Here is a 26,711-nt window from a genome sequence, read left to right on the forward strand (position 1 = left end):
ACATAATTAAACTCAACGATAAATTTTACCTTCCCAGAAAACGCAGTCTTGATTGAAAACAACTATACTACTCCTATATGAGATGAGCAGTGCTCTGGTTTTTTATTAGTGGCGTGAGGAGTAGAACGAAGGGAGGCCACAAGAGCGGGTGCACAGGGTCCTCGGCCACAGAAGATTCGGCGAACGCATTCAAAATCCAGCGCCCTCCGAGTCCGATCGCCCATCCTCTTCGACGATTCCAAAAACGTCGAGCCGATCCACTCGCCGCCGCCGCCGCCCTCCGAATCCCAAAGGAAGCAGCAGCAACTCCACCCGAATCTCGCAACGATCACCACCTGACCGGCTGACCTTCCTTGTTCGCCTTCGCCCCCACCCTTGCCCGCCCGCCGTCCAGCAGCCAAACCTTCCCCTTCTCGCCCCGCCACCTCCCCTTCTTTGTCCTTCCCTTCCCTCGCCCCTCGGATAAGCAACCGGACCGCGCCAGAATCCTCCTCCGTACGCCCCCACGCCATGGTGCAGAGGAAGCCGGAGCGCAAGAAGCCCAAGGACCCCGACGCCGTGCCGGCTGGGGGCGGTGGCCCTGGCCCGGGAAGCAGGGGTGGCGCTGGCGGCATGTCCCCGGCGCCGCTCCCCAACTACATGAGGGCGACGAAGGTCGGCGACTCCGGGCCCCCCGCCGCGCCGCAGCCGCAGCCACAGCAGGGGAGGGCGAAGGTGGCGCTGACGGCTGCGGCGGCGACGGCGGTGCCGCGCGCGGGCAGGGCCACGTGCTCCTCCGCCATGAAGGGGCCCGGGGCCGACGGGCCGGCGCACGCGTGCCCGTACGCGTACTGCTCCTTCAAGGGCCACGCCCACGCGCCGCCCCTGGGCACTTTCGTGTCGGAGCGGAGGCGGCTCATCAAGACGCAGCAGAGCATGAAGCTCAAGGGCGCCTCGCCTTTCCGCAAGCCCAGCACCGCCGGAGGCCGCGGCTATTTCGTCGAGATACGCGCCGGGTCCACCACGCCGACGGTGACCTCGGACGTGAGCTGCAGCGACATCTCTGCGGAGGACGCGCCGGAGGGTTTGGGTGCTGCTTCCGTGGATGACGGTTCATGCGCGTCCAGCGACGTGATCTCGGTTGGTTCGGTAGAGCTGTTGGGGACGACCGAGCATCGCGGCCGTGAAGAGAAGGAGACCTTGGTGGTCATGGTGGATCATGAAGGCGGGGACTTCTGTGGCTGCAGGTCTGACATCTCCGAGGAGCTGCTGGATGCTAATCATGGAGGAAACATTCCTGAAGGTGAAGTTCCTTGCAATGCTTCCTCTATTCCTACCGCTCGTGCACATGTTGGAATCGAGAAGCAATTGTTCATGCCTGATGAACGACAACGACATGGCGATTTTGAAGGTGGCGTCGGCGATGCTCCAAAGGAATCATCAGTCGATAGCATTTCCAGCTCGCTCAGTGGGATAAGCTTTGAAGATGTTAGCTCTGCTTGCGTCTATGAAGCATCCTCTCAGAAGAAGAACAGGTCCAGCATTGCCAGGAGGAGGAGAACATCCGAACAGGGTGTCAAGCAAGTTCGTCCTTTCAAACCCAAGCCTCCAAACTTCCTTCCTGCAGAAACCGGTCCAGAGGCAGCGAAAGTTGATCTCAAACATCAGGCGGTGGATGATCGGAGGACCACTGAGGAGTGGATGGTTGACTACGCTCTTCGGAAGGAAATAAAGAAACTGGCTCGTGCTCAGAAGAGAAAAGTTGAGATGCTTGTCCAGGCCTTTGAATCTGTTCTGCCCACGGTTGCAAATGAGAAGAAGCCCGAGCAACACGATAATGGTGACAAGAGAACATTCACTCTTACATGGCCTTCGCAAGCATGTAGCTGATAGATAGCCTTTTAGAGGTAAGGAACAGCGGTGAGGATTCCCCTGTTAATAGACTCTCCTTTGGTACAAGATTGTTGATTGAAATTTGTTGCCGTTATTATCTGTCTTGCAGCTTGTGGTTCGGCTGGAACTAATCATGATCTGAACTTCTGAAGGTTCTAATTCAGCAGTTGCTTCAATTTAGTGCCAGAGGATTGCTTACCACCATTATTTTCTTATCTGATTGATCGTTGAGCTACTAGGAGCTCGCTGAGTTGGGTTAGTGGAGGGCCTAGGCATGTACATATGTCTCGTTTGCTCAGTTTAGTGATGAGAAACGAGTGTAGGAGACTAGCACACTGGCAAGAACGTTGAGATGTTCCTTTAGACAGATTAATAAAGCTCTTATTAACCGCATTTCTTTCCCGGTTTGGATGCTGGTCATATACATGGATACAATAACTTCAATTTCTTTGTCCTGATTCATATGAATATTCCATGGATTTTCTTATCGGCATCTCGTATAACTCATTTTGCCATGCCCGATTTCCAACATTTCAGTGATACTGAACAGCTGTAGTCCAATTTGACCCAATTGTTGATTTCTGAATATCTGAATATTTCTGGTGCTTTATGATCATTATGAAGGTACTATATAAGACACAAAGATAACTGATGAAGCTAATTATAACAGCCCTACTCTGGTCCTGGACTGAAACTGTAGACCATCACAGATTGGGGTGTAAGCAGTCTGCTTGTGCTGATAAAACAGATGGGCTAGACCTGGCACGGCCAGCAAACCAAAAGATTGGTACTCCTCTTCATTGGTGAACACTCCGAACAGGCTTCCTAGGAAAGTTTAAACACATCTTGGAAACCCTGATGAATTCAAATGCAAGTCAGCAAATTTGTACGGCTGGTGTGTGTTTTTAGATCAGGAGGAACCAATCGGTAGAGCAGATAAGATGTTCATCACCAAGAATGAATGGCATTGATGGATCCAAAAGTGCATCCAACGGATGAAAGTAGATCAAGCATTGAGGAAGTACTCCTAAACGGCACCAGTATTGAAAACACAACTACTCCTACACAAGTAGGCCGTGACAACTTCAGGTAGATGAAACGTTTCAATTTCAATTCAGACAAACATTAGACACAACGGATACAAGGTTTGATGCTCCCAACAACCATAACGAACTGAAAGAGCGACACTCGTCTTGCTGACCATCGCTCACATGTTGTGCTGTCAAACTCCCGTGGACCATTCAGAATGTCAGCATAAAACGATACAATAGGCCATGGCAACTTCTGGTGTAGTTGACAAATTTTTTTTTTGAAACAATCACGCAGGAGAGTTACCGACTATATCTATGGCCCTAAAAGGGTCAAGCACCAGTGATTATGAAATCCTCTTTGCCTTAGGCAGGATATAAGAAAATCCCAATTTATCTTATAAAAGGTTTTTCGAAAAATGAACGGCATTGATGAATAAACATAACCAGCGCAACGGATACAAGGTTTGATGCTCCACCAACCATGATCTGAACTTCTGAAGGTTCTTGATTGAAATTTGACGCTGTTTTTATCTGTCTTGCAGCTTGTGGTCGGCTGGAACTAATCATGATCTGGACTTCTGAAGGTTCTAATTCAGCAGTTGCTTCAATTTAGTGCCAGAGGATTGCTTACCACCATTATTTTCTTATCTGATTGATAGTTGAGCTACTAGGAGCTCGCTGAGTTGGGTTAGTGGAGGGCCTAGGCATGTACATATGTCTCGTGTGCTCAGTTTAGTGATGAGAAACAGGTGTAGGAGACTAGCACTGGCAAGAACGTTGAGATGTTCCTTTAGACAGAGATTAATAAAGCTCTTATTAACCGCATTTCTTTCCCAGTTCGGATGCTGGTCATATACATGGATATAATAACTTCAATTTCTTTGTCCTGATTTATGTGAATATTCCATTGATTTTCTTATAGGCATCTTGTATTGAAGAGCTGCAGTCCAATTCGACCCAAGTGTTGCTTTCTGAATATCTGAATACTTCGGATGCTGTATGATCGTTATTAAGGTACTATAGATAATCGATGAAGCTAATTGTTTACTGTTACACCCAATAACAGCCCTACTCTGATCTTGGACTGAAACTGTAGACCATCACAGATTGGGGTGTAAGCAGTCTTGTGCTGATGCAAACAGATGGGCCAAACCTGGCACGGCCTGCAAACCAAAAGATTTGTACTCCTGTTCATTGGTGAACACTCTGAACAGGCTTCCTGATGAGTTTAAACACATCTTGGAAACCCTGATGAATCCAAGTGCAAGTCAGCAAATTCGTACGGCTAGTGTGTGTTTTTAGATCAGGAGGAACCAATCGGTATAGCAGGTCAGATGTTCATCACCAAGAATGAATGGCATTGATGAATAAACATAACCAAAAGTGCTTCCAATGGATAAAAGTAGATCAAGCATTGAGGAATACTCCTAAACGGCACCAGTATTGAAAACACAACTACTACGCAACTAGACCGTGAAAACTTCAGGCAGATGAAACGGTTCAATTCAGGCAAACACTAGTCACAACGGATACAAGGTTTGATGCTCCCACCAACCATAACGAACTGAAAGAGTGACACTCGTCTTCCTGACCATCTCTCACATGTTATGTTGTCAAACTCCCGTGGACCATTCAGAATGTCAGCAAAAACGATACAATAGCCATGACAACTTCTGGTGTAGTTGAGAGGTTTCTCTCTTTAAAAAAAAAACAATCAAGCAGGAGAGTTGCCGACTATATCAATGGCCCTAAAAGGGTCAAGCACTAGAGTGATTATGAAATCCTCTTTGCCTTAGGCAGGATATAAGAAAATCCCAATTTATCTTGTCATAGGCTTTTTCGAAAAATGAACGGCATTGATGAATAAACATAACCAACACAGCGGATACAAGGTTTGATGCTCCACCAACCATAACGAACTCCAAGAGCTGACACTCATCTTGCAGATCCAACCACCGATCCGTTGTGAACTTGTAGTAGAAGCAGGCCACCGCTGACATGCCATGCTATCAAACCACCGTAGACCATTCTGAATGTCAGCTTCAAACGTTACAATAGGCCATGGCAACTTCTGGTGTAGTAGATGAGGAGGGTTTCAACTCATCAAAATTGAGTATATTTCGGTGGAGTAAAATTCAGTTCAGCATAAACACCGTTACAGTAGGCCACAGCAATTTCGGTAGGAGGGACTCTATGCAGAAACCACTTTTCTGCACGTCAGTGCAGTGTGTACTTGGTGATAATTTTTGCGCATAAAGATGAGAAAAACAGTATATATATCTCATAGAAAGACCGGCAGGTAACGAGACCTTCAAACCTTCAACCATATACTCGTAGAGTGATGGGCATCTGCTTCCATGACATTGCAGCCATACCACATTGTTATAACTTAGATAGAATTAAACCATGAGAGATACTAAGAAACTACCAGAATGCTTTGAGCCTGAGGCTTGTATCAAGATTTTCTTTATACGAGTAATAGTTACAATTCACAAAAGGGCAATATGACCAAAATATGGAACAACAGGTTTTACAGTTACATTCTAGGTCTCTGAAGTTCGAGCCTTTTGAGTATCAGATCCTTTGAAAACAAAATCCCCGAATTACATTCATCTATAGCCCAGGTAGATGTTCAATAATCTGAAAACTCAATGTGATTCTGCCAGACTTGGAAAGTTCGTAGACCGTAGTGGTTGAAATTCCAGGCCAACTTGTTCATGAATCTCATGCAACCTCTTCACTTACTTTAATATCTGAGCATTCATGCAACAACAACACAAGATCCTTTGATAGGCTTTTCATCCTATTTGATTCTGTAGCTCCATCTGAGGTTGATGTTACATGTGATCCTGATCCCTCTGAAGGACAATTGCTCTGGCAAATACTCTCATGGAACATCTGAAGAGCGTCATCTGCTGATATTTCTTGCACGGAGCTGTGCAGACCCTGTAATTTCCCTCTACACTGAACATCCGGCACCAGTTTTTCTTTCAAGCTGTCAGGAAGACTGGCTAATGCACTGCTTGGAAGGACCACAGATAGAAAAAATTAAAATCAGAGGGAAGACTAGAAGAGAATGGTAATACAAGAAACCTATTCTTGGAAGGATATACACCTGGCAACCCCGCGAACAAGGCCCCACTTGTAGCCAACGTTTACAGATTGCCTGAACCCAACATTGAAGCCTTCCTGCGCAGAGTCCTTCTGCCCTTCTGTTATACCATCCCGATAACCCATCTAGAGTAAAATCAATTTAAACATTTCTGCTATCAGCAAAAAAACTGCAGAAGAGTAGTTAGCATTAACAACTGTGTTCCGGATAAACTCTAGGGTAATTAGTACCTTTTGAAACTGGTTCTGCCTGTGGACCCATTCTCTGTCTAAGGTAGACGCATGCCCATGAGAATCTGAAACATCTTCCCATACATCATCTTGGTCGACAGCGGCAACATCACCGCCATTAGCTGGGACAAAGTTTTGCATAAATAAATCAACTAAGTTCAGACACGAGATAAAACTACAGCAAGCAGTACTACTGATTAAGCAAACAACATGATAAAAAAAAAAAAGATTAAGCAAACAACGCATGGTTATGAAAGCACACGGCTTCCCCCTTGTTCGGGATACTCACCATATTGGGCAATTTCGTTCCCTCCTGATGAAGGCGCTGCTTCTACGCTCAGCTCCCCCATGGAGGTGGTGACGCCCTCCGCATCCCCGGGGCTGGCCATTCAGAAACTCCAACCTGCAGCCGGGGCGGCGCCTGAGCCCTGAGACGAGACCGCGGGAGGTCTGAAACGGAAGGAAGGGTGTGATCTGTTGGGAGCTATGCTCACCGAGGAAAACGGACGACCCGTCGGCCTCAGCGCGCGGCGCCTCTCGCCGGCGTCTCTGGCAAGCGGAGAAGCAGGCGGCGGCGAGGGGATTGGGGGGTCGGGGAGGCGGTGGTAGAGTGCTGGAGTGGAATTGGGAAGCCCAGGAACCGAACAGATCTAACGGGCCAGCCAATTGAAAGTTCCCCATACGGAATCGGCCCACTCAGCCCTATCCACGTATGTTAGCAGTCTTGCGCCCCCTCATCGTAGAAAAAACGGCTGGCCTAGCGGCCGGACGCGTAACTGTTTCGCATCGGACGCCACCGCGCTTGCATCCGATCCAGCACCAGCAAATCGCGTGCGGCCACCCACGACCGATCCCATTCGCGACTCGATTCCCATCCCGGTTGTGCTCCCAGCGTCAAGCCCGCCGCGTTGCTTCCCTGCCACGCCGCGCTCCTCCTCCCACCGCGGCCACATCCCTACCGCGCCCCTGTCCTCCGCCGCGCTTTGTTTCGGCCACGCCCGGTCCCCGTCCAAACGTCTCATTTCCTCTACAACATCTGTCCGACCGTTGCAACATATGCAGTATACTATTAAAACATTCTTGTATAGACATTGCAATATCTAGATGAAAACACATGAAACATGCAACTGAAATAGTTGAAACATTTGAAACATACATTTGCAACATACGTCCAAAATAGATGAAACATGTGGAACATACACTTGAAACATATGTGTATAACCATTGCAACATATGCAATATCAAACGCATGAAACATTCAGATGAAACGCGTAAAACATACGTTCGAAACAACTGAAATATTTGAAACATATACTTGCACTATACGTATATAACCACTACAACATACGCAACATACAGATAAAACACTTGAAAACAACTTCTGAAACACACTTGAAACAAAGCATGGTGCTGCCGGCAGCCATGGCCTACCTAGTGAGGAACTGTGGTAGCCAGCAAATGACGCTTAGGTGCAGTAGAGAGGGAGGATGGCGGCAGGCAAGCGGCTGGGCGTGGTGAAGAACGTTGTGCGTGGAGCAGTCGTCGTAGACCACGCCGCGTTGGCTCGAAGAACTCGGCGGCGAGTGGTGAGTGGCGGTGGGGAGACAAGAAAGCAGGCAGCAACGCTCGGGCGCGGCAGTATGGGCACGGCAGCGCGGGCGTGGTGGAGCAAGTTGCGGCGATGCAGGCGCGGAGAGTTGGTTTGAGAATGGATGGGAAACAGCGGCGATTCGAGAAAAAAATACGAGCGGTGATTTTTTTAAAAAATTTCCATGCCTGTTGGCCCGTTCGTCAAGGCCTACCAACAAGCGTCCGGATGGAACGGACGCCCTATCCACGACATTATCATAGGAAGAATTCTTGCGCCCCTACTTCTGATTACTTTTTTAAACGAGAACACAAAATATAACCTTGGTGTCCGTGTTTTACTTATTGTTGATAGTAGCTTGTATCCGTGTGCTTCAATTCGTATTCATAGAGTTAACTAACCTTATTTCATGCGTGCACAAATCAAGTATGCTTGGTAAATCAAGTATGCTTGGTAGTTGGTACTTGGCGCTGGTCTGAGCCATGTTTGTAACTCAATTGACAAGGTACAAGGCGTTTGTTGCAAGTTACCATGCTCTTATCCTTGCATCTTCATTCTTTACAAAGTACAAAAGAACAGCTTAATTTCCTAACTAATATTTTCCTGATGTCTAAATCACAAATGGTTATTCTCCGGAACGGAACATGATGTTGTGAGAAGTACAAATCAGCAACAAAGGAAAACATAACCAAATGCGTAATACTAGGGAAGATTCGACAAATTAGGTGAGGGAGCCAGGGAGGCCTATAGAATTACATGTCCTTGGACTGCATAGAAGTAAAATCCTAATTAAAATCTGCAGGTGAGCAGCAATCATCATGCAGAGAAAAGGAAGAACTTTATGAAGGAAAGTATTAGAGATACTATTCAAGATCATGTCACAAATTTTCTTCTACAGTGTTGTACTGTTGTATGGAGGGGTTTTTTCTCCCGCAAACAGTGTTGTTTGGAGTTGTACATGTTACCTATTCACATGTGCATTTATACATTGCATCTTGCTTACAAAGGCAAAAGGTTAATCAAGAGGATTGGGTATTGAGATGACACTTATGCGTTGAATCTCACAAGTTCTGCTTTTTGTTTGGATACTCCCTTGGTCCAAAAATGGTTGATCCAATCCTCACATTCGTGCTGCCCATCTCAATCTGCATAAAGTTAACATTAGTTAATGGAACTCCAGGAGTCCTAGTGTGTAACAAAACCCAATTTCGTGGTCTTGTTTCAATGTTCCTCTGCAAAGAATGAATGATTATATTACAAACCGCTTGCTCAAAGTCACCAGACATTCCCATGGAGAGTTCAAACTGTTCTGCTGGTATGTCAAGGGCCTTGCAAACTTCATGCTTACAATTCACCAATGCCTGTATTCAAAGCACTTAAAACAACAGGTTATGAAAGCCAACACAGATTGGCAGATTGCTCGTTGTCGTTTGTGATGAAGTAAGACTGCATAAGCACCTTAAAATTTTCTGGTGTTGACGAGTAGTCTTTCATTCCTATTGTCATCAGACCTGAAAATATTAGGTGTGGGCATGCTAGTTTCACATGCTTAGCAAGGTCGACACACCTGGAGGGGTCGATACCAGATTTAGCTGAACAAAAGAAAATGTTTAGTCCATGAACCTGCTATTGCAGAATGATAAGCTAATTATACGAAAGATAAATGTGAACATTGCAGAATGGTAATGATTTGCTTGGCCACAAGCTCACTTGTAATTTAGGGTATGCTTCTGAAGTAATAAACTGACTTCTCGTTTAGCAAAATTAATTGCAAAACCAATTAATAGCAATAATAATAATCTATCAGATCAAGGCAAACAAGGAAACAAATAGCACAAGTGCTTTATCTGGGTAAATTAATCAAGAGATAAGAGTTCTGATTTATCAATATTGATTCTGCACTCACATTCTTCTCCACTAGTGTTCACTTGAACCAAAACTTTCAAAGGCTCCCTTCCCAAACTGTTGACAGCTCGATCTAGGTGGTTAGCAATCTGAAAAATGTGGACTCTATGTGTTAATAAAGAAATCCACATACAATCGTAGGTAACAGGTACAAGAATTTGAGTCTGCATAACAACTTAACAAGCGTTAAGCTATATATTAGTCTTCATCTTTTGTACAGACATGAGATACATAATAAAGGAACAGTACTTGTTGCTGATTGCTTACCTTTTCATTATCTACACCCTCAACCACATCAAGATTTGGAACAGCAGCTGAAAAAAAAGAAAGAGACAAGGCTTAGCTGGCATTCTGGCAATACAAAAGATAGATGATGTCGAGAAAAACACTATGAAAGAATTGTATTGATATTAATCTTATCATTTTCATATACTGTACACTGCTTAGTAAGTATTACTACCAATTGTCATGATGGTGCTAAGCAAGAACGGCTTTCCAGTACTAACTATTCATTACAAGGTGACGCAAGTGGCAAGCACTAACGTAGTGTTTGGTTCACGTCAATGTAACGTGATTCGATTACTGCCGGTAACTGATTCCATTAATTAATGTTTGTTTCCGGCCTCGTGGAATTGAGTACCGCTGTTATCAGATACCATACTGTACAAAGCTGATACAGCTCCAGCCCCCGTGTAATCAGATTACGGACTCGTCGTCTTCCCGCGTAATCATATTCCCTTTGCGTTTCCAATACCATTTCAGCAACCAAACATGTCGTAAATAATCATAACATTTAGAACTTCAGTTTCTAACTACTTCTGAACAGACCAGCTTTTCTTCTTGAAGGGCGTCTATAACTTTGTTGATGCAGGCTAACTTATTCTTTAATTGTGCATAGAATTGAAACATACATGCATACCTAACAGCGGTTTCACTTTGTTGCTCTGCAGGTGCCCAATAAAATGCCACCGGACATCTTCTGGAAGCTGCAAACACACGGTAAGATCGAGCAGATCATTTCGCCCCATCTCCGCGCGAGGGATGAGCTGCAGAGTTGCAGAGCCAACGACGCAATCGAACTGGAGACAAGATCAGGACCTGGGGAGCCTTGGTGACGAACTCCTGCACGTAGTTCTCGCCGAAGCAGCGGTGGCCCGCATCGTAGAGCTGCCGCAGCATCGAAACGGGCTTGGTCTTCCCCACCGCCACAACACGGACCGCCTCCGCGGCGCGCCCCGACCGCTCCGCCGCCATCCCCGCCCGCGCCAGCACGGCTCGCAGCGCCGCCGAAGGCGCTGCCATCGCCCCACAAGCCACCACCAACCTCTCCTTTCTCCTCCTGTCTTTTGATTTTTTTTTTTTTTTTTTTTTTTGTTGTTGTTGTTGTTGTTGAGCAACACCTGTCTTTTGATGTTGTCGCCTCGAGCTCGGAGTGTCGCCGAACTCGCCTTCCCCGCCTCATCACAAGATGAAACGGGCCGATCCGGGCCGCGTAGCCTAGCTCACGAGGGGAGGGCCCATTAAAGCAAACCTGTGGGCCTTGACAGGTGGGCTAAGCTGTGGCAATGCCCATGCGGTTGAAGGAATGGGCTGCGGCGGCGCCAGCCAAACGCGTCGTGCTCCGGGCAGGCCACGTGTCCCTCGAGGCTCCTCCGGCCACCACGTCGCCGCCCGCCATCGACCACCGCACCAATCAGTTGATTCCACTGGAGAACGAAGACTAGAGCAGTGCCCACGCTGGTGCAGCGCGCGTCGGATCAGCTGTGTGTGTGAGGACGAAGAAAAATGGACGCGGAGGGGTTGCTGGCGTCGGCGGCGATCAACCTGGGGCTGGCGCTGGTGGCGCTGTGGCTCTTCTCCCTGCTCAAGAAGCAGCCGGGGAACGCGCCCGTTTACCATCCCCGCCGGATGACCACCGGCGATCTTGGTGCTGGTGGTGGCTTGTTGCCGCTCGGCCACGGGCGACTAACGCCGTCGTTCCGGTGGATCGGCGCGGCCTTCCGGCTCTCTGAAGAAGACGTGCTGCGGCGCCACGGCCTCGACGCGCTCGTCGTCGTCCGCCTCTTCAAGTTTGGGTACGTGAAGAGCGGTCGTAGGATTCATGAAACTCTAGAAGAGTTGAAAATGACACGCATTTTCACCAACTGATCTTCTCTTTGTTATGACTGTTAATAATCTGGTTGACGATATCTCGTCGTTCGATGATGTGTAGGATCAAGTGTTTCAGTGTTTGCTCGATTGTTGGACTAGGGATCCTTGCTCCAACAAATTATACTAGTGAAGGTCGAGCTGACATCAGAAGATCGAATTCCATGGAACTGTTCACGGTTACCAATGTGACACGGGGATCTAATAGGTTAGCTCTAGTCTGCATATTTTCACTTTCTCATGAACTATTCAGTTCATAGATTGAGCAATGTTAACCAAGAAAAGCAAATGGTGTTTTAGTTTATGATGATGTAGTTGTATACCGTTTCTAGTGTAGCTAGAATCATGTTTTTTTTAGCATATGTAGCTAGAATCATGTTAATAAGTTGGGAAAATCAAAGTTTGAAAGGTATTGCCTACCAAGTGGAAATGGTGTTAATTTTGTAACTGAAATAGTTTATGTTGTGCATGACAGGCTTTGGGTGCATTTTTTATGCCTTTGCTTTATATCCTTTTATGTGGTATATTTGCTTCATAAGGTAAGTGATTTTGGAAACCTTTCAATCAATCCACTTGTTCTTTTTTTCTTTTTCTTGGAAGGTACAGTTAGTATCATGCTTAAGGCCCAACAAATGTTTAACCAATCTCCTTGTTATTAGCATGTATAGGTATTCTAGCCTTCATACAGAAAACTGGAAAACCCTGTAGTTTCCGTTTTTATATTAAGAAAACAGTAATTTGGTGGCATGGGATTAGGGTTGTTATCTATTTAATTATTATATGCCAGCAATTGGAATCTTAAAGCAGATTATTGCTCTGTAATCCCCAAACCAAGGATTTGTGTTATTTTGTGTCAGTTACTTATATCCATCGCTGAAAAGTGTAGCCTTGTGCACATTAACTAGAAAGGTCACTAGGCGATTTGGTTAGAGAAGTGTTGGTTCATCAATAGTTGAAGCTACATTGTCGAAGCGATAATCTGGATGATGTCATTGAAATCTTCAATTTTATTTGAAGCAGGAATACAGCGAAATTACTTTGAGAAGAATTGAGCACTTGAAGTATCACTACAAAAGACATGATCAATACACCATTTTGGTTCGAGGAATTCCAACATGTCCAGATCATGGAACTTACGGGTGCTATGTTGATCACTTCTTCTCAAAGCATTATCAGACATACCAATCATACCAAATTGTACATGACATAGGAAACATTGAGGCATTGCAGGTGAGTAGATTAGGACCATGATTCTGATTTGTGACCGACTAGCAGGTTATCAAATTAAAAAAATGTGATCATATTTCCTGAACAGACCACCAGTGAAATTATGAACATCAAAGTTTAGATGCTACTGTTTGTCACACATTCTTTCTTAGCATTATGGAAAAACAACTGCAGACGTTACTTGTGCATCATCCTTTTCGAATGCAAAATTTATATGGAACTTAACCTTTTTTTTGTTCAGTCAAAACAAACTTAGCATGATAGTGTTTTTTATTGGCTAGTCATGTAATCATCATTACAGAAGTTGGCATCCTCCATTGAGAAACGGATACAAAGGAAAAGAGAGACAAGAAAATGTAATATTTTGGGACGGATTTGGAGCAAGTTTACATCAGAAGCAACACATATTCACAACCATGAAGAAAAACTGAAAAATGTGCAAGAGACTATCCGCTTCCTACAGTGTGAAAATATGCTTAAACAAAAGGTAATTGTGTATCATTTACTCCATTTGCTTGTGCCAAGGGTATCCCTTAGTAGTTTATGTAGTAGAACAGACATATTGGTTTTTTCATAAAAGGTTTAATATTAGTTATAACTCTAGGAGGTACCTGTAGCTTTTGTCTCGTTCAAATCCCGGTTGGAGGCTGCCCAAGCTGCGGAGATGCAACAGCTTGTCAGTCCACTGTCATTGGTTACAACTTATGCCCCTGAACCAACTGATATAATATGGAAAAATTTGTCCATTCCATTTTGGCGCATGGCTATGTTCAAACTTGGAGTCTTCGTTGCTGCGTTCTTGTTAACGGTGTTCTTCACCGTCCCTGTAACAGCCGTGCAGGGGATAGTGCAATTTGAGAAGATAAAAAGATGGTTCCCACCAGCGAGAGCTGTGCAGCTTATGTGAGTGCCAGAAACTTGAATTGAATTGTGGTTCAGTTGGCACTTGTGGGTTTTACAATGTTGATATATGTGACGTTTATTATCTTGCAGACCGGGTTTGAATTCTGTTGTGACTGGGTATCTTCCGAGCATGATCTTAAATGGTTTTATTTACTTGGTTCCTTTTGCGATGCTTGGTATGGCTTCATTTGAAGGCTGCGTTGCCAACAGCCAAAAAGAAATTAAGGCCTGCAATATGGTCTTCTACTTCTTGCTTGGAAATGTTTTCTTCCTCAGTATTCTTTCAGGTTCTCTACTCGATCAGATAGGAGAATCCTTCGAGCACCCAATGAACATCCCTAACCGTCTTGCAAGTGCTGTTTCTGCACAGGTAACTACAAAGAAGATTTATGTATCACATTTTGTTTCTTAAAATAGCGGATTCTATGGTGTAAACTTCAGGGAACATGGAGCATTTATTATTTCTACTTATGATGCAGTCAGATTTCTTCATCACATACATTTTGACCAACGGCATGTCAGGGTTTTCTTTGGAGGTTCTTCAGTTTGGTTTGTTAATATGGCAATTTTTAAAGGCGCATTCACTTGGACACAGTGAGGAACCATATCTTTATGGCTTCCCTTACTTCCGAGTTGTGCCCATTGTTTCCCTTGCAATATTGATTGGAGTGGTCTACGCTGTAGTTGCACCCCTTCTACTCCCGATCCTTTTGATATACTTTCTGCTCGGTTATGCAGTGTACATCAACCAGGTAATTTGTTCAGCTTACATGATCCATTGTTGTACAACTATCAGTTTCTTTGGAGTTTAGTGCGAGTCATTCTAGAGTTCAATCTTCCATTTAAGAAATAACAATACACAATTCTTTTCTATTCTACTTTGTGAATTCAGATATATTCAACCTGTGGTCGATATCAGTTTGATGTTGTCAATAGCCGCTTAACCTAGGTTCTCACTGATGGTGATTTGTGTTATGCAGATGGAAGATGTTTATGAGATCACATACGACACATGCGGACAATATTGGCCCAACATTCACCGCTACATATTCCTATCAGTAGCACTCATGCAAATCACGATGATAGGACTGTTTGGGCTCAAGTCAAAACCAGGAGCTTCCTTCGCCACAATTCCTTTGCTTGTGTTGAACATTCTTTTCAACGAGTACTGCAAGGTCCGATTTCTTCCAACTTTCAGCCATCGACCAGTCCAGGTACATTGATTCCCTCCTTAAAGCATATAGTATTAGCTTTGTTGTTCTTGCTTTGTTCTTCCTTTATTAGGTCCGGTGCTTCTACTAAACATGATTCACAAATTGTCATAACCTTGTGATCTCTCTTGGATATCTTAATAAGGTTGCCAAACAGAGTGATGAGCTTGATGAGGCTGAGGGTATGACTGAATGCAATGTGGACAATGCAATTTGCGCTTATAGGACACCATGGATGCGTCCGACAAACCTGGAATCTAGTTCTGTGCAGCCTTTGAATGTTTGATCTGTTTTGCACGATAGCACCATGCACCAGCAATACTGGTGCTGATGTCAGTTTTGTTGTTTAATGTAAACTATGAATTTTTTTGAACGTCCTGTGTCAAAAGAAAGCACATGCAATAGATTTCATATTGACTGCTGCAGGTGTCGCCTTCGTCTGTCAACTCGTGAAGTACGCACAAGCATAGGCATTACGATAACTGGCACAAGTTTAGTTCATGTTTCTCAAAACTGCGGGAAAGAATTCTCTATGTTCACATTTAAGCAGCCGACAAGTAATGACACAATTCGAATTACAGTATAAATGAGGCACTGACCTCCCAGTTGTAAATCACAGCACGAGATATATCGGTGCAGAAAGTGACCGACTAGTGAATATTTATAGTTTTATTGTACGTTGTGATCGGAGATGGCCTAGCACTCAATGACACAGAATTTATACTGGTTCGGGCAACGTGCCCTACGTCCAGTCGGGGTCGGTCGGTGACTTTATTCCTGAGCCTAGGTGCTCGAAGTCTGTAGTGGGGTTACAAACGAGAAGGAGAAAGGATGGGTGTTCAAGAGGCCCGGTCGGGTCCGACCGGAAGGGCCGAGGGCGACCGGAACTCCGCTATGAGCTGGAAGTCCAAGCGTGTGCTTGAGGGGTTGTGAGCCATCGATAGTGAGTCTGAACTTGAAGAAGTCGATCCCTCCGTTGGAGGGAATGCATCCCCTTTTATAGATGAAGAGGATGGCTTTACAGGTGAGAGGGAGAGAGTACGGATGTTTTTAAGCCTTGTTACCCACGCTGATGAAGACTGGATGATGGTAGGCGCCCCTAACACTGTTGATGTCACGGTAGAATGTCGGATGCGTACAGGAGGTCGTGCTATCTTCTTCAGGAAAGATGGACGCCGGTACCTGCAAATATTATTTGATGCCTAGTGGCATGTGAGGAGCCACGCTATGTTCACCCGGTACAGCAAATCCTGGTGCCCATACCGCGATCGATGTCCAGAGACACGCGGGGGCTTAACGTATGGGAGTTTTAGCGGCCTCTACAATACTGTAGGGGGAGATGGTGGCTGTAGAGTATTGTTTTGCACAGGGTATGGTCCCTGGTACAGTGGTTTTGACTTGTAAGCCTTAACTTGCCTTTCCCCACACGTCTTCTGGTTCCTACCGAACGGGGCGCCCCCGGTCGGATGGCTCCAGTCGGCTCTGAGTGCGGCGGTCGAAGAAGAGCGGTGAGCAGGGTTCCCACAAGCCCCGGTCGCAGGGTCGGAGTCGCGGGGTCGAAGTAGGAAGCAGTGTTTTTTGTCAGGCCTTCCGATTGTAGAGACCGCTTAGAGGCGACTAGTGCCTGAAGCGGGTGCTCCGGTCGGAGAGGTGGGCCGAAGAAGTTGACGAGCAGGCGCTTGTTCTTTTGGATAGACCTTTCGTTCGACGACCGAATTGCCCTTTCGGCCCGTTGTGTTTTAGACTCTTGGACCAGCCCATGAACTACATGTTGTTTTCCTGGACCGAGCCCGAGCGTGGAAGTCGATCCCCAAGGAACCCCGTGTTTATGGACCCGACGAGATAGCAAAAATCCTAGCTGGCTGAGCAAAAATCGGGCAGAAATCCCTTGAATTTGCAGGAGAGTCTAGACATGCTGATATTGCTCAAGATGGATTACATGTTACAAATTCATTGTCACGGAGAACTCTAGGTTCAGTACAATCCTTGTTTTGCTCCAGGTCACTGTGGTGCCGAGCCTCCTCGAGGCGGAGGGTGCTGTGGTGGCAGCGGGGGCGGTGTAAGGCCAACATTGCCCATTCCCTGCAGCAATCAGCAATCAGCAACACCAATGCTTCAGTTAATATAATCAATTTATAGTAATGTGGCTAGATAATGCAGAAAGTTTAATAATACAGACGATTAAACCAAGTAGCCTCTAGGTATGACAAAATCAAGATGCAACATGCAGGCTTACCTGGTAAGAGCATAGACCGGGAATGGATGTCATTTGTCCTTGTGGAGCCATTTGTCCCTGAGGACGATTATACATGCCACCCATAGGAAAATTTTGTATGCCAGACGAACCAGATGCTCCTTGGATGTTTCCCATCCCACTCGAGAACCCACCCATTGGGGGTACAGTACCAGGAGGCACAGAACCAGGATGCATCTGATTTAGACCCATCATGTGCTGTGGCATTTGAGGCATCATCTGACTCTGTGAACCTTGCATTGCCTACAAATATTATAGTTGTCAAATACAATGTCACAGTAGCTGTAATTTACCAAGGAGCACAAAGAATCCAAATATATTCTAATCTGGTTCCTTTCATGTAACATCAAATTAAACAGTGAATTCACAGTAACATAGAATCGTGCAACAGGCAGTGTTGTGGAAGAAAAGTGTACGGTGATTCAGGTTTTGGGGACTAGAAAACTTAGCATAGCAGTTACTGCATGTTTTCGAACCAACCAGTCAATACCCTTATTTTTTCTTAAAAAAAAGGATCCAAGGTAATGCAGTACTATTCATAAAAAAACAAGTTCACTGAAAACATTCTTTTGATGCAAACTTGCAATGGTTTGCAGACGAGGCATTTGGTTTTCGATTATCACTTATCAGCTAAGATAAATAGAGAGACAGAACACGTTAAGTAAACAGTTGTCTCCCTCAGTTTGATAAAGGTATGAACAGTACCGTTGGGTGAGGCATAGGCGGAAGCGGTGGGTTCACTTGTGATGGCACTGATGGTCCACCCATTGGTGGAAGCTGGGGAAGAGTAGGCCGAGATCCTTGTGAATGTGAAAGCATGTGAGCTGGTGGTTGCAGTTGGGGCATATTTGGAGGTGGTGGCCGAGTAAACTGGGGATGTTGCTGCTGAGGCATCTGTTGATACTGTTGCTGCTGCCCAAGAAGCGATGGATGAGGACCTGGTGGCAGCGGAGGTTGCCCAGGTGGAAGACCCGGAATAGATGGCCTCTGCTCTCCATCAGATCCATCAAGAGACTGGCCTGCCAAGGTCATTGCAACCCCAATGCCAGGGATTGTACCTTCACTGCGTGACAATCCAGGAGCAAATGGTCCAGGCGTTATTGGAGGTTCAGGCATCTGGAATCCACCCATACCACGAGCACCAAAAGCAGCATGTTGGTCACCATAACCTGAAAAGGTGATCATCTATGCATTAAGAATTCCTTCTTTGGAAGGAAAAGGTCACAAAGCAGCACAACACACCATTAAGCACCTGTGTCTGTGTGAAGCAAGTAATAGACAAGAATAATTATTTAATCTAACTAACAGGCGTACCCAGTGCAGAGAGCTCCCGCTCTGTGCGGGGTCTGGGGAAGGGTGTTAGTGGCAAGCCTTACCCTCGCCTGTGCAATGCGAGGAGACCGCGACTCGAACCCGGGACCTTCCGGTCATAGGCGGTAAGACTCTACCGCTTGCACCAGGCCCACCCTTCAATTATTTAATCTAACTAAATAGTGATATTCGAAGGCATGTGTGTATACATGTATATGCAAGTGCAAGTGTATCTGTCTACTAATATGTTAATGTTTTAGGACCAAAACGGGATAAATAAGATGAAATAACAAGCTAAATTCAACTTAAAGGCAACCTTGCATCTGGCCATTGTTGTATCTATCACGGGTAAGATCACCAGGCCTGTTTCTACACCAGAACTTTGTAGCATGATCATTTCCCCCACTACAAAAGAATCAAAGTGTAAACGACTTTTAGTGAGTTCACATACAACTAAAGCATTAAACAAATAAAGTCACACAATGCACAGGAAATTGTATTCGAGAAGAAATTCAGATTATGTATGCATAACAGTACAAACTAAAAAACTATGCAGAACAGAAAAATAAGCAAGCAGCATATCGGAAAGTGTTAAATTACAAAATTCAAAAGCAAGCCAAGTACCTGCAAAGTAGATAGCCTACAGGATGCCACGAAAGATCCCAGACACTACTGTCATGTGCATTACTTATTTCAACCTGTGGAGCTTCATGGCTGCCAAATAAATGAAACAGCTTGTTCATCAAGTTGAGACTTGAGACATTATTTTCACGCCACAAAAGATGTAAAAAGTTGTGCATCGATTTTGGAGGGTGAAAAGAATTGAATAACTTAGCACAAAGTAGCAAACTCCTAGGCTGACCAAGATCAGTAATTTCAATAATGCTATGGATATCTTACCCGACCAACCAATGAAATATAGCTCCATCAAAGCTCCCACTAACAAAATATTCTTCATGAAATGGATGCCACGCCAATGCTGTAAAAATGAAGGAAACGAGTAACCAAATACATATTCAGTACAACCTTGGCAAACAAGAGTGAGCACCATATTTTCCTAGAAAATTTTTAGCCACTGTTCTAACAATCATAGAATGTATGGTTACAGTGAACAAATGAAATGCTACATCTAAAACTTGTGTCAATTTTTGAAGCTTAAAATATGTGAAGGAACATATAAAAATCTTGACATTGTAACAGTTATCTAACCAGTGACGTCCTTAGTATGCCCACGGAAGGATTGCAGCTCTTTCATGGATCTAATATCATACAGCTGAAAAATGAATTAGCAATAGAATTAGCAAGTGCACCAAAAGTTAATAATTTACTGGCATCAGAAAACAAAGTTATTGATCATTTTATCACAAGGATGGATTGACCCATCTCCATAGACAGCACTAGAATTTTGGTTATAGAGTGTACACTGCCATCCGACAATTCTTTGAAGACAATAAGAAAAACAGACCAAGATACAAAAGCACAAGCCACAGACCTTAATAATCTGATCCTTTGAGGCAGTCAGTACCCAGTTCCCATTCTGATTCCACTTCACACAATGCACAATATTTTTATGACCATGGCTGCAGATATAAATCATAATGTAACACAGATCTTTAAGAATTAACAAAATATGGAAGTGGCAGGAATACCAACAATGAGCTCAGCTCTCTGCCACTTTTTGCATCCCAGAGTTTCACAAGATAGTCTTTGCCACCTATGGAGCACAGAATTGAATAAGTTCCGCATGATTGAACACACTGAACAAGTACAAACATATACTAACCTGAAACCAGTAAAGACTTTGTAGGATGCCAATCGACAGTTTTAACATCCCAACCGTGGCCTGGCTGAGTTGAAGGGAAATTCAGGTCATTTGACAAAAGAACAAAGTAATATCACATAATAACTTCAGATGATGAGATGTATGCCAGATTAATATTTGCAAGAAAAAATTAGCAACATTACCAGTCAATGACTTTTCCTCTTGGCATCTTGCGAAGTCCCAAACCTTCACGGTTCTGTCATCGGAACAGGAGCAGAACTTCAAGTCTGTTCTGGAAAAACTGTTTGAAGGACATGTTTCAGCACACACCACACATTGTACATGAACTTTGTAGCAAACAAGAAAAGGTGCATCAGACAGTCATCACCTTAAACCACGAACCGATTCTCTATGAGCTGTTTTATTCACTTTGACGTTGTTCATGTTACTTTGCCAATACCTGGAGAAGAATTCAAAAGGTTCAGCTGAAGGGTTAAACAATGTACAGTTCAAAATGATAATTTTCTGGAAGGTACAAAAACGAAGGGACGCGTACTTGATTGCGCCACCATCATCGCCCGTCACCATCCAGTTTTCATTGTGACTCCAAACCATTGATCTCACAGGTAGATCATGAGCCTGATTGTCAGGTTTCTCCAAAAAGTAAGTTAAAACTACCAGCATTTTAAGTCCACAAGTAATTAATGTGGAATACCTGAAGGATCATTTCAAAGTTAAAAGATTGGCCATTCCATAGCGTAAATTCACCGCTTTGTGATCCAGTGATAAGTCGACGGCCTGTAGGGGTCCACTTTATCCACAAATAAAATTGTATTATACCCCAAGTGGATGAAAATAATAAAAGTAGATGTTGATTGAACTGATGATTATGCTACATAATTGACAATAGTCAACGCATTAAAATAGCCAAAATTAATAAGGCAATACAGTTTCTTGACAATATTTACTTGGCTGGTACTAATGCATAAAAGAATAAAAGATCATCTGGAGCAATTTTTACCAAGATCACAAGACAAGGCTTGGATGAATTTACCAAAATGCAATAGTAATTTGCATGTAGCATTGCAATTTTGAAATTCTGAGTAGTCATCAGTCCAGGATATAAGTGGTAGATTCTAATATTGTGTTACTGTTAATCATGAATGGCATATCGATGAGCATATTTATCCAACAGCTCTAATAAATAACAACTTCACAATACTAATTCGTAATCCATATGGTTGAAATATACACCTAGAGATGGATTAGATTTCATAGAAATCCTGATAGAGCTAGCTTCGTAGTCAAAAAACGATAATAGTTTTGAAGGAAAGCAATAAGATTTCAGTAAGTGGAAGAAAGGCTTCAAGATGATATTTTGCTGCAATCATGTAGGATAAAAGTGTCTCTCAGATGGCTCAAGTTTCTTCTATAGTGTATACTATAAGAATTTTTTTTTCCTTTCCTTTTGCCACCATGCCTTCGTAGAGCATTTATTTATTTTTCATATGTATACATCATGGCATACATAAAAATATCACTTGGTATTGCATTTATGTATAATGAACAGCAAAGCCATTGCTTCTGAGAAATACAAGTATTTATAACAGCGAAATGTTCAATGTGGATTATTGGGAAAGCAGAAAATTAGGTTTTCCAATACTCAGTTACTCACCAAAACACAGTTAATAGAGCACCGGTTCTTATTGATTGATGAATGTACAAATTTGGCAGCAAAACTTGTGGAGGGATTGTCTGGATATGCGACAGACGGTAACATCTGCAATTGTCACAGCTATCAAAATATGTTTGTAACAAGAAGTAGTCATCAAGATCTTTGATTAGTTATTAGGATTAACAGGATTTTCTGCATAACATAGAGTACACTATCCATGCTAAGATTAATAGACGAATTACTAGCATGATAATCATTCGTATGCACTGTTTTATCGAATTTTGGTATTATGGTGCACAATAGTATTGTGTCCATTGTATGTAGCTAGATGCACATTTAACACTTTAATCCATAAGAATTTCGTATAACATCTGATTGTTCATGGTTTCATACAGATAAAGGTATTTATCATAGCATAGGTACTATCTTCTAAAGCTTAAAGTCTTAAACCAATCAATATTCATAGCATAAGCAACTTCTGCTCCATCTTTTTAATATATTGCGAGTCAAGGAACATACATCCAGGACAGCAGCTGGAGTTGGCTGCAATGTGAATCTGTCCCTAGCGTCCCGCTGCCACATGCGAGCCTGCAATTGTACATAGTGGAAGTAAGCACTACTGATGGGAAGGAAACTGCAGGTACCAGATGATAAGCATGCATTACAAATTCAAGCCAAAAAAAACATAAAGGACCAACATTTCGGAGCGCTCCTAATCCTAAATAAACCCTGTATCATTATGGATATCCAAACATAAAAAAAGGGATAATTGTCTGTTGGACATCCAAAGTGATGGTCATTTGTTGTCGGACACCACGTTTTGAGCAGTTTGCCAGAAGACACTCTGGTTCGGTGAAATTAGGCCATAGGACACCGCGGACCGGTCGCAGCCGGTTGAGGAGAGAGAAAATTCCGTTTTGGACATCCGGTGCCCCTGAGCCACAGTTGGGTCCACCCCTCTTCCTTTCGTTGCGCGCGGGCCCCACCTGCCATCTTCTTCCTCCTCTTCTCTTCTCTTCTTCCATTGCTGAGCAGCAGCCACCGCCGTCGACCAGCCCCGGCCACGCAGGCGCACGGAAGAACTGGCGAGCTGCCACGCCCATGCGGGCTTGCGGGCGAGCTGGCGAGCCTCTGCCGCGACCACGAGCGCCACGTGCGAGCAGCCGCCCTTGCTGCTGCTGCCGGCGATAGGAGCGCCGCGGTGTCCGCGCCCACACCCACGCCCCCGCGCGCCGACCCTACCCTGCCGCCACCCGGCGCAGCCGGCTCTGCCCCGCCTCCCACGGCCCCTTCCTCGCCGCCGCCCTCCCGCCCCACCACTGCAAGCCATTTGCGTTGCGCCGGGGGACCTGCTCGGCACCGCTGCCATGCCATGGCCTGTGGCCCAGCCAGCCGCGCGTCATCCCTCGCCCGCGCGCCGCCGTCACGGCCCACTGAGAGAGAGAGAGCAGGGGAGGGACCGCGCGCCGCCGTCGCGGCCCACTGAGAGAGAGAGAGAGAGCAGGGGAGGGAGCACGCGCACGCCAGCCTACAGGGCACGATCGTCGGAGCGTGGCTCGTCGGCGCAGGGTGGGGGCGTGGCCGCTGAGCACGCAGGGCCCAGAGGCGCGAGGCCGGAACGCCAGGGCGCGGACGTCAGAGGCGCGGTCCCGGGCGCGGAGCCGCGGATGTCGGAGGCGCGGGCCCGAGCGCCGGGGGGCGGCGCCAGAGCAAGGGAGAGAGAAGGGTGCGGGAGGCGGAGAGGGTGGCGGGGACATGAAACAAAAAAAAAAGAGAGAAAGGGAGATAGGAAGAAGAAAGCGGCAGGGGCAAGAATGTCATTTCACCGCCGTTCTCTCTCCTCAACCGGCTGCAACCGGTCCGCGGTGTGCTGTGGCCTAATTTCACCGAACCAAAGTGTCTTCTGGCAAAATGCTAAAAAGTGGGTATCCAACAGCAAATGACCATCACTTTGGATGTCCAACAGACAATTCTCCCTAAAAAAAATAGCAATCCACAATACCTGAACATGACGGACAACACTGCTTGTGTAGTCCACTGTTCGTCGCTGGACAGGCTTCCGCATCCTTTTAGCACCAAAATTGTCACCATAAGCTGCAGAGAAACAAAATTACAATGTGATTTGTGTAGTTATGATAAGATAAGGAGGACCAAAAAGTCTACAGTTAAATCACAAGGAACTACCCGTATGTTTAACTTGTAACTTGTAAGTGGCAGTTGAGCTCACACTCTTGAGTTAAGACGGACTGATAGTAATAAGGCAATACCTGCAACCTAATATAGGCACCTAGCTACTCTTCTCCTGACCCTGAATGGAACAGAGACTACCACTGAATGAGATGTTTAGCTGTTACCGTCATAAGGAGGCTGGTGCTGCTGCTGTGGCGGGGGGCCCGGGTGTGCGGCGTAGTCAGGCGGAAGATTGGTGGAGGACGCCGCGGACAGCTGCCGCATCGGCGGGCCGCGGTAGAACTCCCCGCCGCCACCGCCGCCGGCCTGGGGCGGCGGGTGCTGCGGCGGAGGTGGCAGCTGCTGTTGCTGCTGCTGCATCATCTCCGCCGCCTCGCCGTCGGCGGGAGGGGAAAAACGCCGAGGCGGGGCTCTAGGGTTTTGGATCCGTGCGGCGGGAAAGGGGTCGGCGGCTTCTGGGTTCGGCGTGAGTGAGCGGGGTGAGACGATGGGTTCGGCTGTCGACGAGCCGAGGTCGAGGGAGCCTAGTTCCCCAGCTCGAGCTCAGCCGCTAACTCGAGCCGACCAGCGGCGCGTGAGGCTTCCAGATTTCGGATCGGATGGCTAAAAGCTCGATACAAACTCGGGCTCGAGTTATAGACGAGCCAATCGTGAGTCGGGGACTCGGGGTCTAGTATACTTTTCCTAATGACACTAACACGGTGGGCCGGCACGGGCACAGCACTAAAAAGCACGGCCCAGGCCTGGCCCAGCCCGGCCTGCTTTGTGCCCGTGCCTGGCACGGCCCGGCAGCAGTGCCGTGCCTGGGCTGCCACCTCGGCCCGCTAGCACGGCCCAGGCACGGCACGGCCTTGGCACGGATCCAGCAAAGGAGGGTCGTTGATCCCCTCCCTCAGATCCGTCATGACCGTTGGATCCGACCGTTGGATGGGTCGACTATATAAGCCAGCGCCCTCACGCCGCCCCGTATCGACGAAACCCTAGCTCATTTATTTCCAGCTCCCTCTCTCTCATGTCTCTCGCTCTAACCTTTGCGAGCGGCTCTCTCCTCTCTTCGTCTCCCTCTCCGGTGGTGTCTCCTCTCTTCTTCTCGGCCTCCGGTGGCATCTAGAGCCACTGCTGGTCGGCACAGGCACACGGCATGGCCTCGTCTTGATCTCGCCCCGTTGATGTAGCCTTGTCGTCCACCTCGTCGTCTCATTCGTCACCATCGTCGACCTCGCCGGGCCCCCGGCAACTCTGGTGCTCCGGATGTCGGTAAGTTGAGCTTTGCTCCCCTCCAGATCTGGCTCTTCCTCTCTTATCCCCTCCTGAATCTCGATCTGATGTGCTCCCCTCCTATAGGTCCCCTCTTGATTCGCATCCGTCGAGGAACCAGAGGGCCGGATCCCGTGTCGTCGACGTCGCCGGTGTTCCCGATGCTTCGACCACCAAGGTACTGTAAACCCTAACCCTAACTAGATCTGCTACTGATTCTTTGTTTATGTGTGAAGCCGTTGAGGAACCAGGCGCCGGCGAGTGATGATGGCCCGCTCCTCCGACGAGACCATTGAGGTCAGCGCCAACGATGAGAGGCGGATGTGCGGGCTAGCCAGAGATGACGACGAGGATGACCTGCACGAGGACGCTGCGGAGCTGTTCGGCCGTCGCGTTGAGGATCCCATTGAAGCTGATGGCGGCAGCAATGATGCAGCAGGGGGCGAAGAAGAAGGAGAGGATGACAACAACGACAAGCGCTCACGTCCTTCTACCTCGGCTGTGTGGCTCGATTTCAAGAAGTTGTTCAAAAAAGGTCCCAAAGGTAAGAAGATCAGGTATGCCGCTCGCTGCATCCACTGCAATAAGCAGTACTCTGCTCTCTCTAGTGGTGGCACTGGTCACCTCACTCGTCATAGGGACAAATGTGTTAAGAGGCGTGAGAAAACTCGCATGACTCAGTCTCAGATATCTTTTAATCCTGATGGTAGTATGCGTACTTGGAAGTACTGTCCTATTGTTGCTCGCACTGAACTGGTTCGATTGCTTTCTAGACTTGATGTGCCTATCTGTATGGGTGAAACTGATGCTTTTTATGATTACATTAGAAATGCTCATAATCCAAAGTTTGTTCCCGTCTATAGACAAACCACCAATAGAGACATAGTTAAATACTTCACTGATAAAAAGATTAAGCTTGTTGAGACTCTTAGTTCATCTGCTATAAATTGTGTTTGTCTTACCTCTGACATTTGGTCTGGTAATGCCAAAAAGGACTATCTTAGTGTGGTTGCTCATTACATAAATCTTGATTAG

The 26,711-nt window shown here is 46.0% G+C and overlaps 4 protein-coding genes and 1 pseudogene across 7 annotated transcripts; 3 read left to right on the forward strand and 2 right to left on the reverse strand.

The window, feature by feature from the left end:
- The first annotated feature begins 140 nt into the window (after positions 1 to 140).
- Positions 141 to 3,710, forward strand: LOC136454014 (calmodulin binding protein PICBP-like). 3 transcript variants are annotated; one of them, XR_010759098.1, is made up of 3 exons: positions 141 to 1,886; positions 1,982 to 3,365; positions 3,446 to 3,710. XR_010759098.1 is itself a non-coding variant. In XM_066454567.1 (3 exons), exons 1-2 carry the CDS (start codon positions 511 to 513, stop codon positions 1,867 to 1,869), a joined length of 1,251 nt encoding a protein of 416 aa, XP_066310664.1. In that variant the 5' UTR covers positions 142 to 510; the 3' UTR covers positions 1,870 to 1,886; positions 1,982 to 3,710. The 3 variants fall into 3 exon arrangements, 2 of the variants coding, with proteins under 2 accessions (XP_066310663.1, XP_066310664.1); XM_066454567.1 differs by having other exon boundaries at positions 142 to 1,282; positions 1,391 to 1,886; positions 1,982 to 3,710; XM_066454566.1 differs by having other exon boundaries at positions 1,982 to 3,710.
- A 1,626-nt stretch (positions 3,711 to 5,336) lies between these two features.
- Positions 5,337 to 11,129, reverse strand: LOC136454015 (uncharacterized; annotated as a pseudogene).
- A 264-nt stretch (positions 11,130 to 11,393) lies between these two features.
- LOC136454017 (CSC1-like protein At3g54510) lies at positions 11,394 to 15,849 on the forward strand. The gene is made up of 10 exons (XM_066454568.1): positions 11,394 to 11,813; positions 11,951 to 12,094; positions 12,362 to 12,425; positions 12,907 to 13,116; positions 13,415 to 13,600; positions 13,718 to 14,016; positions 14,107 to 14,386; positions 14,496 to 14,768; positions 14,997 to 15,230; positions 15,373 to 15,849. The coding sequence occupies exons 1-10, from the start codon at positions 11,524 to 11,526 to the stop codon at positions 15,511 to 15,513; spliced, it is 2,121 nt and encodes a 706-aa protein (XP_066310665.1). The 5' UTR covers positions 11,394 to 11,523; the 3' UTR covers positions 15,514 to 15,849.
- Positions 15,850 to 17,070: 1,221 nt separating this feature from the next.
- On the reverse strand, positions 17,071 to 24,898 carry LOC136454018 (flowering time control protein FY-like). Of its 2 annotated transcripts, none has more exons than XM_066454569.1 (18): positions 24,584 to 24,898; positions 24,232 to 24,323; positions 22,749 to 22,817; positions 22,230 to 22,334; positions 21,270 to 21,365; positions 21,111 to 21,193; positions 20,943 to 21,014; positions 20,758 to 20,855; positions 20,576 to 20,635; positions 20,446 to 20,506; positions 20,285 to 20,372; positions 20,002 to 20,065; positions 19,693 to 19,771; positions 19,417 to 19,506; positions 19,109 to 19,197; positions 18,187 to 18,650; positions 17,464 to 17,724; positions 17,071 to 17,309 (listed from the first exon to the last, which is right to left on the reverse strand). In XM_066454569.1, the coding sequence occupies exons 1-18, from the start codon at positions 24,780 to 24,782 to the stop codon at positions 17,229 to 17,231; spliced, it is 2,151 nt and encodes a 716-aa protein (XP_066310666.1). In that variant the 5' UTR covers positions 24,783 to 24,898; the 3' UTR covers positions 17,071 to 17,228. The 2 variants fall into 2 exon arrangements, with proteins under 2 accessions (XP_066310666.1, XP_066310667.1); XM_066454570.1 differs by lacking the exon at positions 24,584 to 24,898 and adding an exon at positions 24,414 to 24,549.
- A 1,045-nt stretch (positions 24,899 to 25,943) lies between these two features.
- LOC136455570 (uncharacterized) lies at positions 25,944 to 26,711 on the forward strand. The gene has a single exon (XM_066455539.1). It carries the CDS (start codon positions 25,944 to 25,946, stop codon positions 26,709 to 26,711), a length of 768 nt encoding a protein of 255 aa, XP_066311636.1.

The sequence above is a fragment of the Miscanthus floridulus genome, chromosome 5, assembly GCF_019320115.1.
Source record: "Miscanthus floridulus cultivar M001 chromosome 5, ASM1932011v1, whole genome shotgun sequence".
NCBI lineage: Eukaryota > Viridiplantae > Streptophyta > Magnoliopsida > Poales > Poaceae > Miscanthus > Miscanthus floridulus.

Excerpts from the sequence above, each read along its gene's own strand:
- LOC136454014 (XM_066454566.1), top strand. The coding sequence starts at position 511 with ATGGTGCAGAGGAAGCCGGAGCGCAAGAAGCCCAAGGACCCCGACGCC.
- LOC136454017 (XM_066454568.1), top strand. The coding sequence starts at position 11,524 with ATGGACGCGGAGGGGTTGCTGGCGTCGGCGGCGATCAACCTGGGGCTG. Across the intron at positions 12,095-12,361 it reads GTGACACGGGGATCTAATAG|GCTTTGGGTGCATTTTTTAT; the intron begins GTTAGCTCTAGT and ends TGTGCATGACAG. Across the intron at positions 13,117-13,414 it reads GAAACATTGAGGCATTGCAG|AAGTTGGCATCCTCCATTGA; the intron begins GTGAGTAGATTA and ends TCATCATTACAG.
- LOC136454018 (XM_066454569.1), bottom strand. The coding sequence starts at position 24,782 with ATGATGCAGCAGCAGCAACAGCAGCTGCCACCTCCGCCGCAGCACCCG. Across the intron at positions 20,856-20,942 it reads GAATCGGTTCGTGGTTTAAG|TTTTTCCAGAACAGACTTGA; the intron begins GTGATGACTGTC and ends TCCTTCAAACAG. Across the intron at positions 20,066-20,284 it reads CAAAGGATCAGATTATTAAG|CTGTATGATATTAGATCCAT; the intron begins GTCTGTGGCTTG and ends TTCATTTTTCAG.
- LOC136455570 (XM_066455539.1), top strand. The coding sequence starts at position 25,944 with ATGGCCCGCTCCTCCGACGAGACCATTGAGGTCAGCGCCAACGATGAG.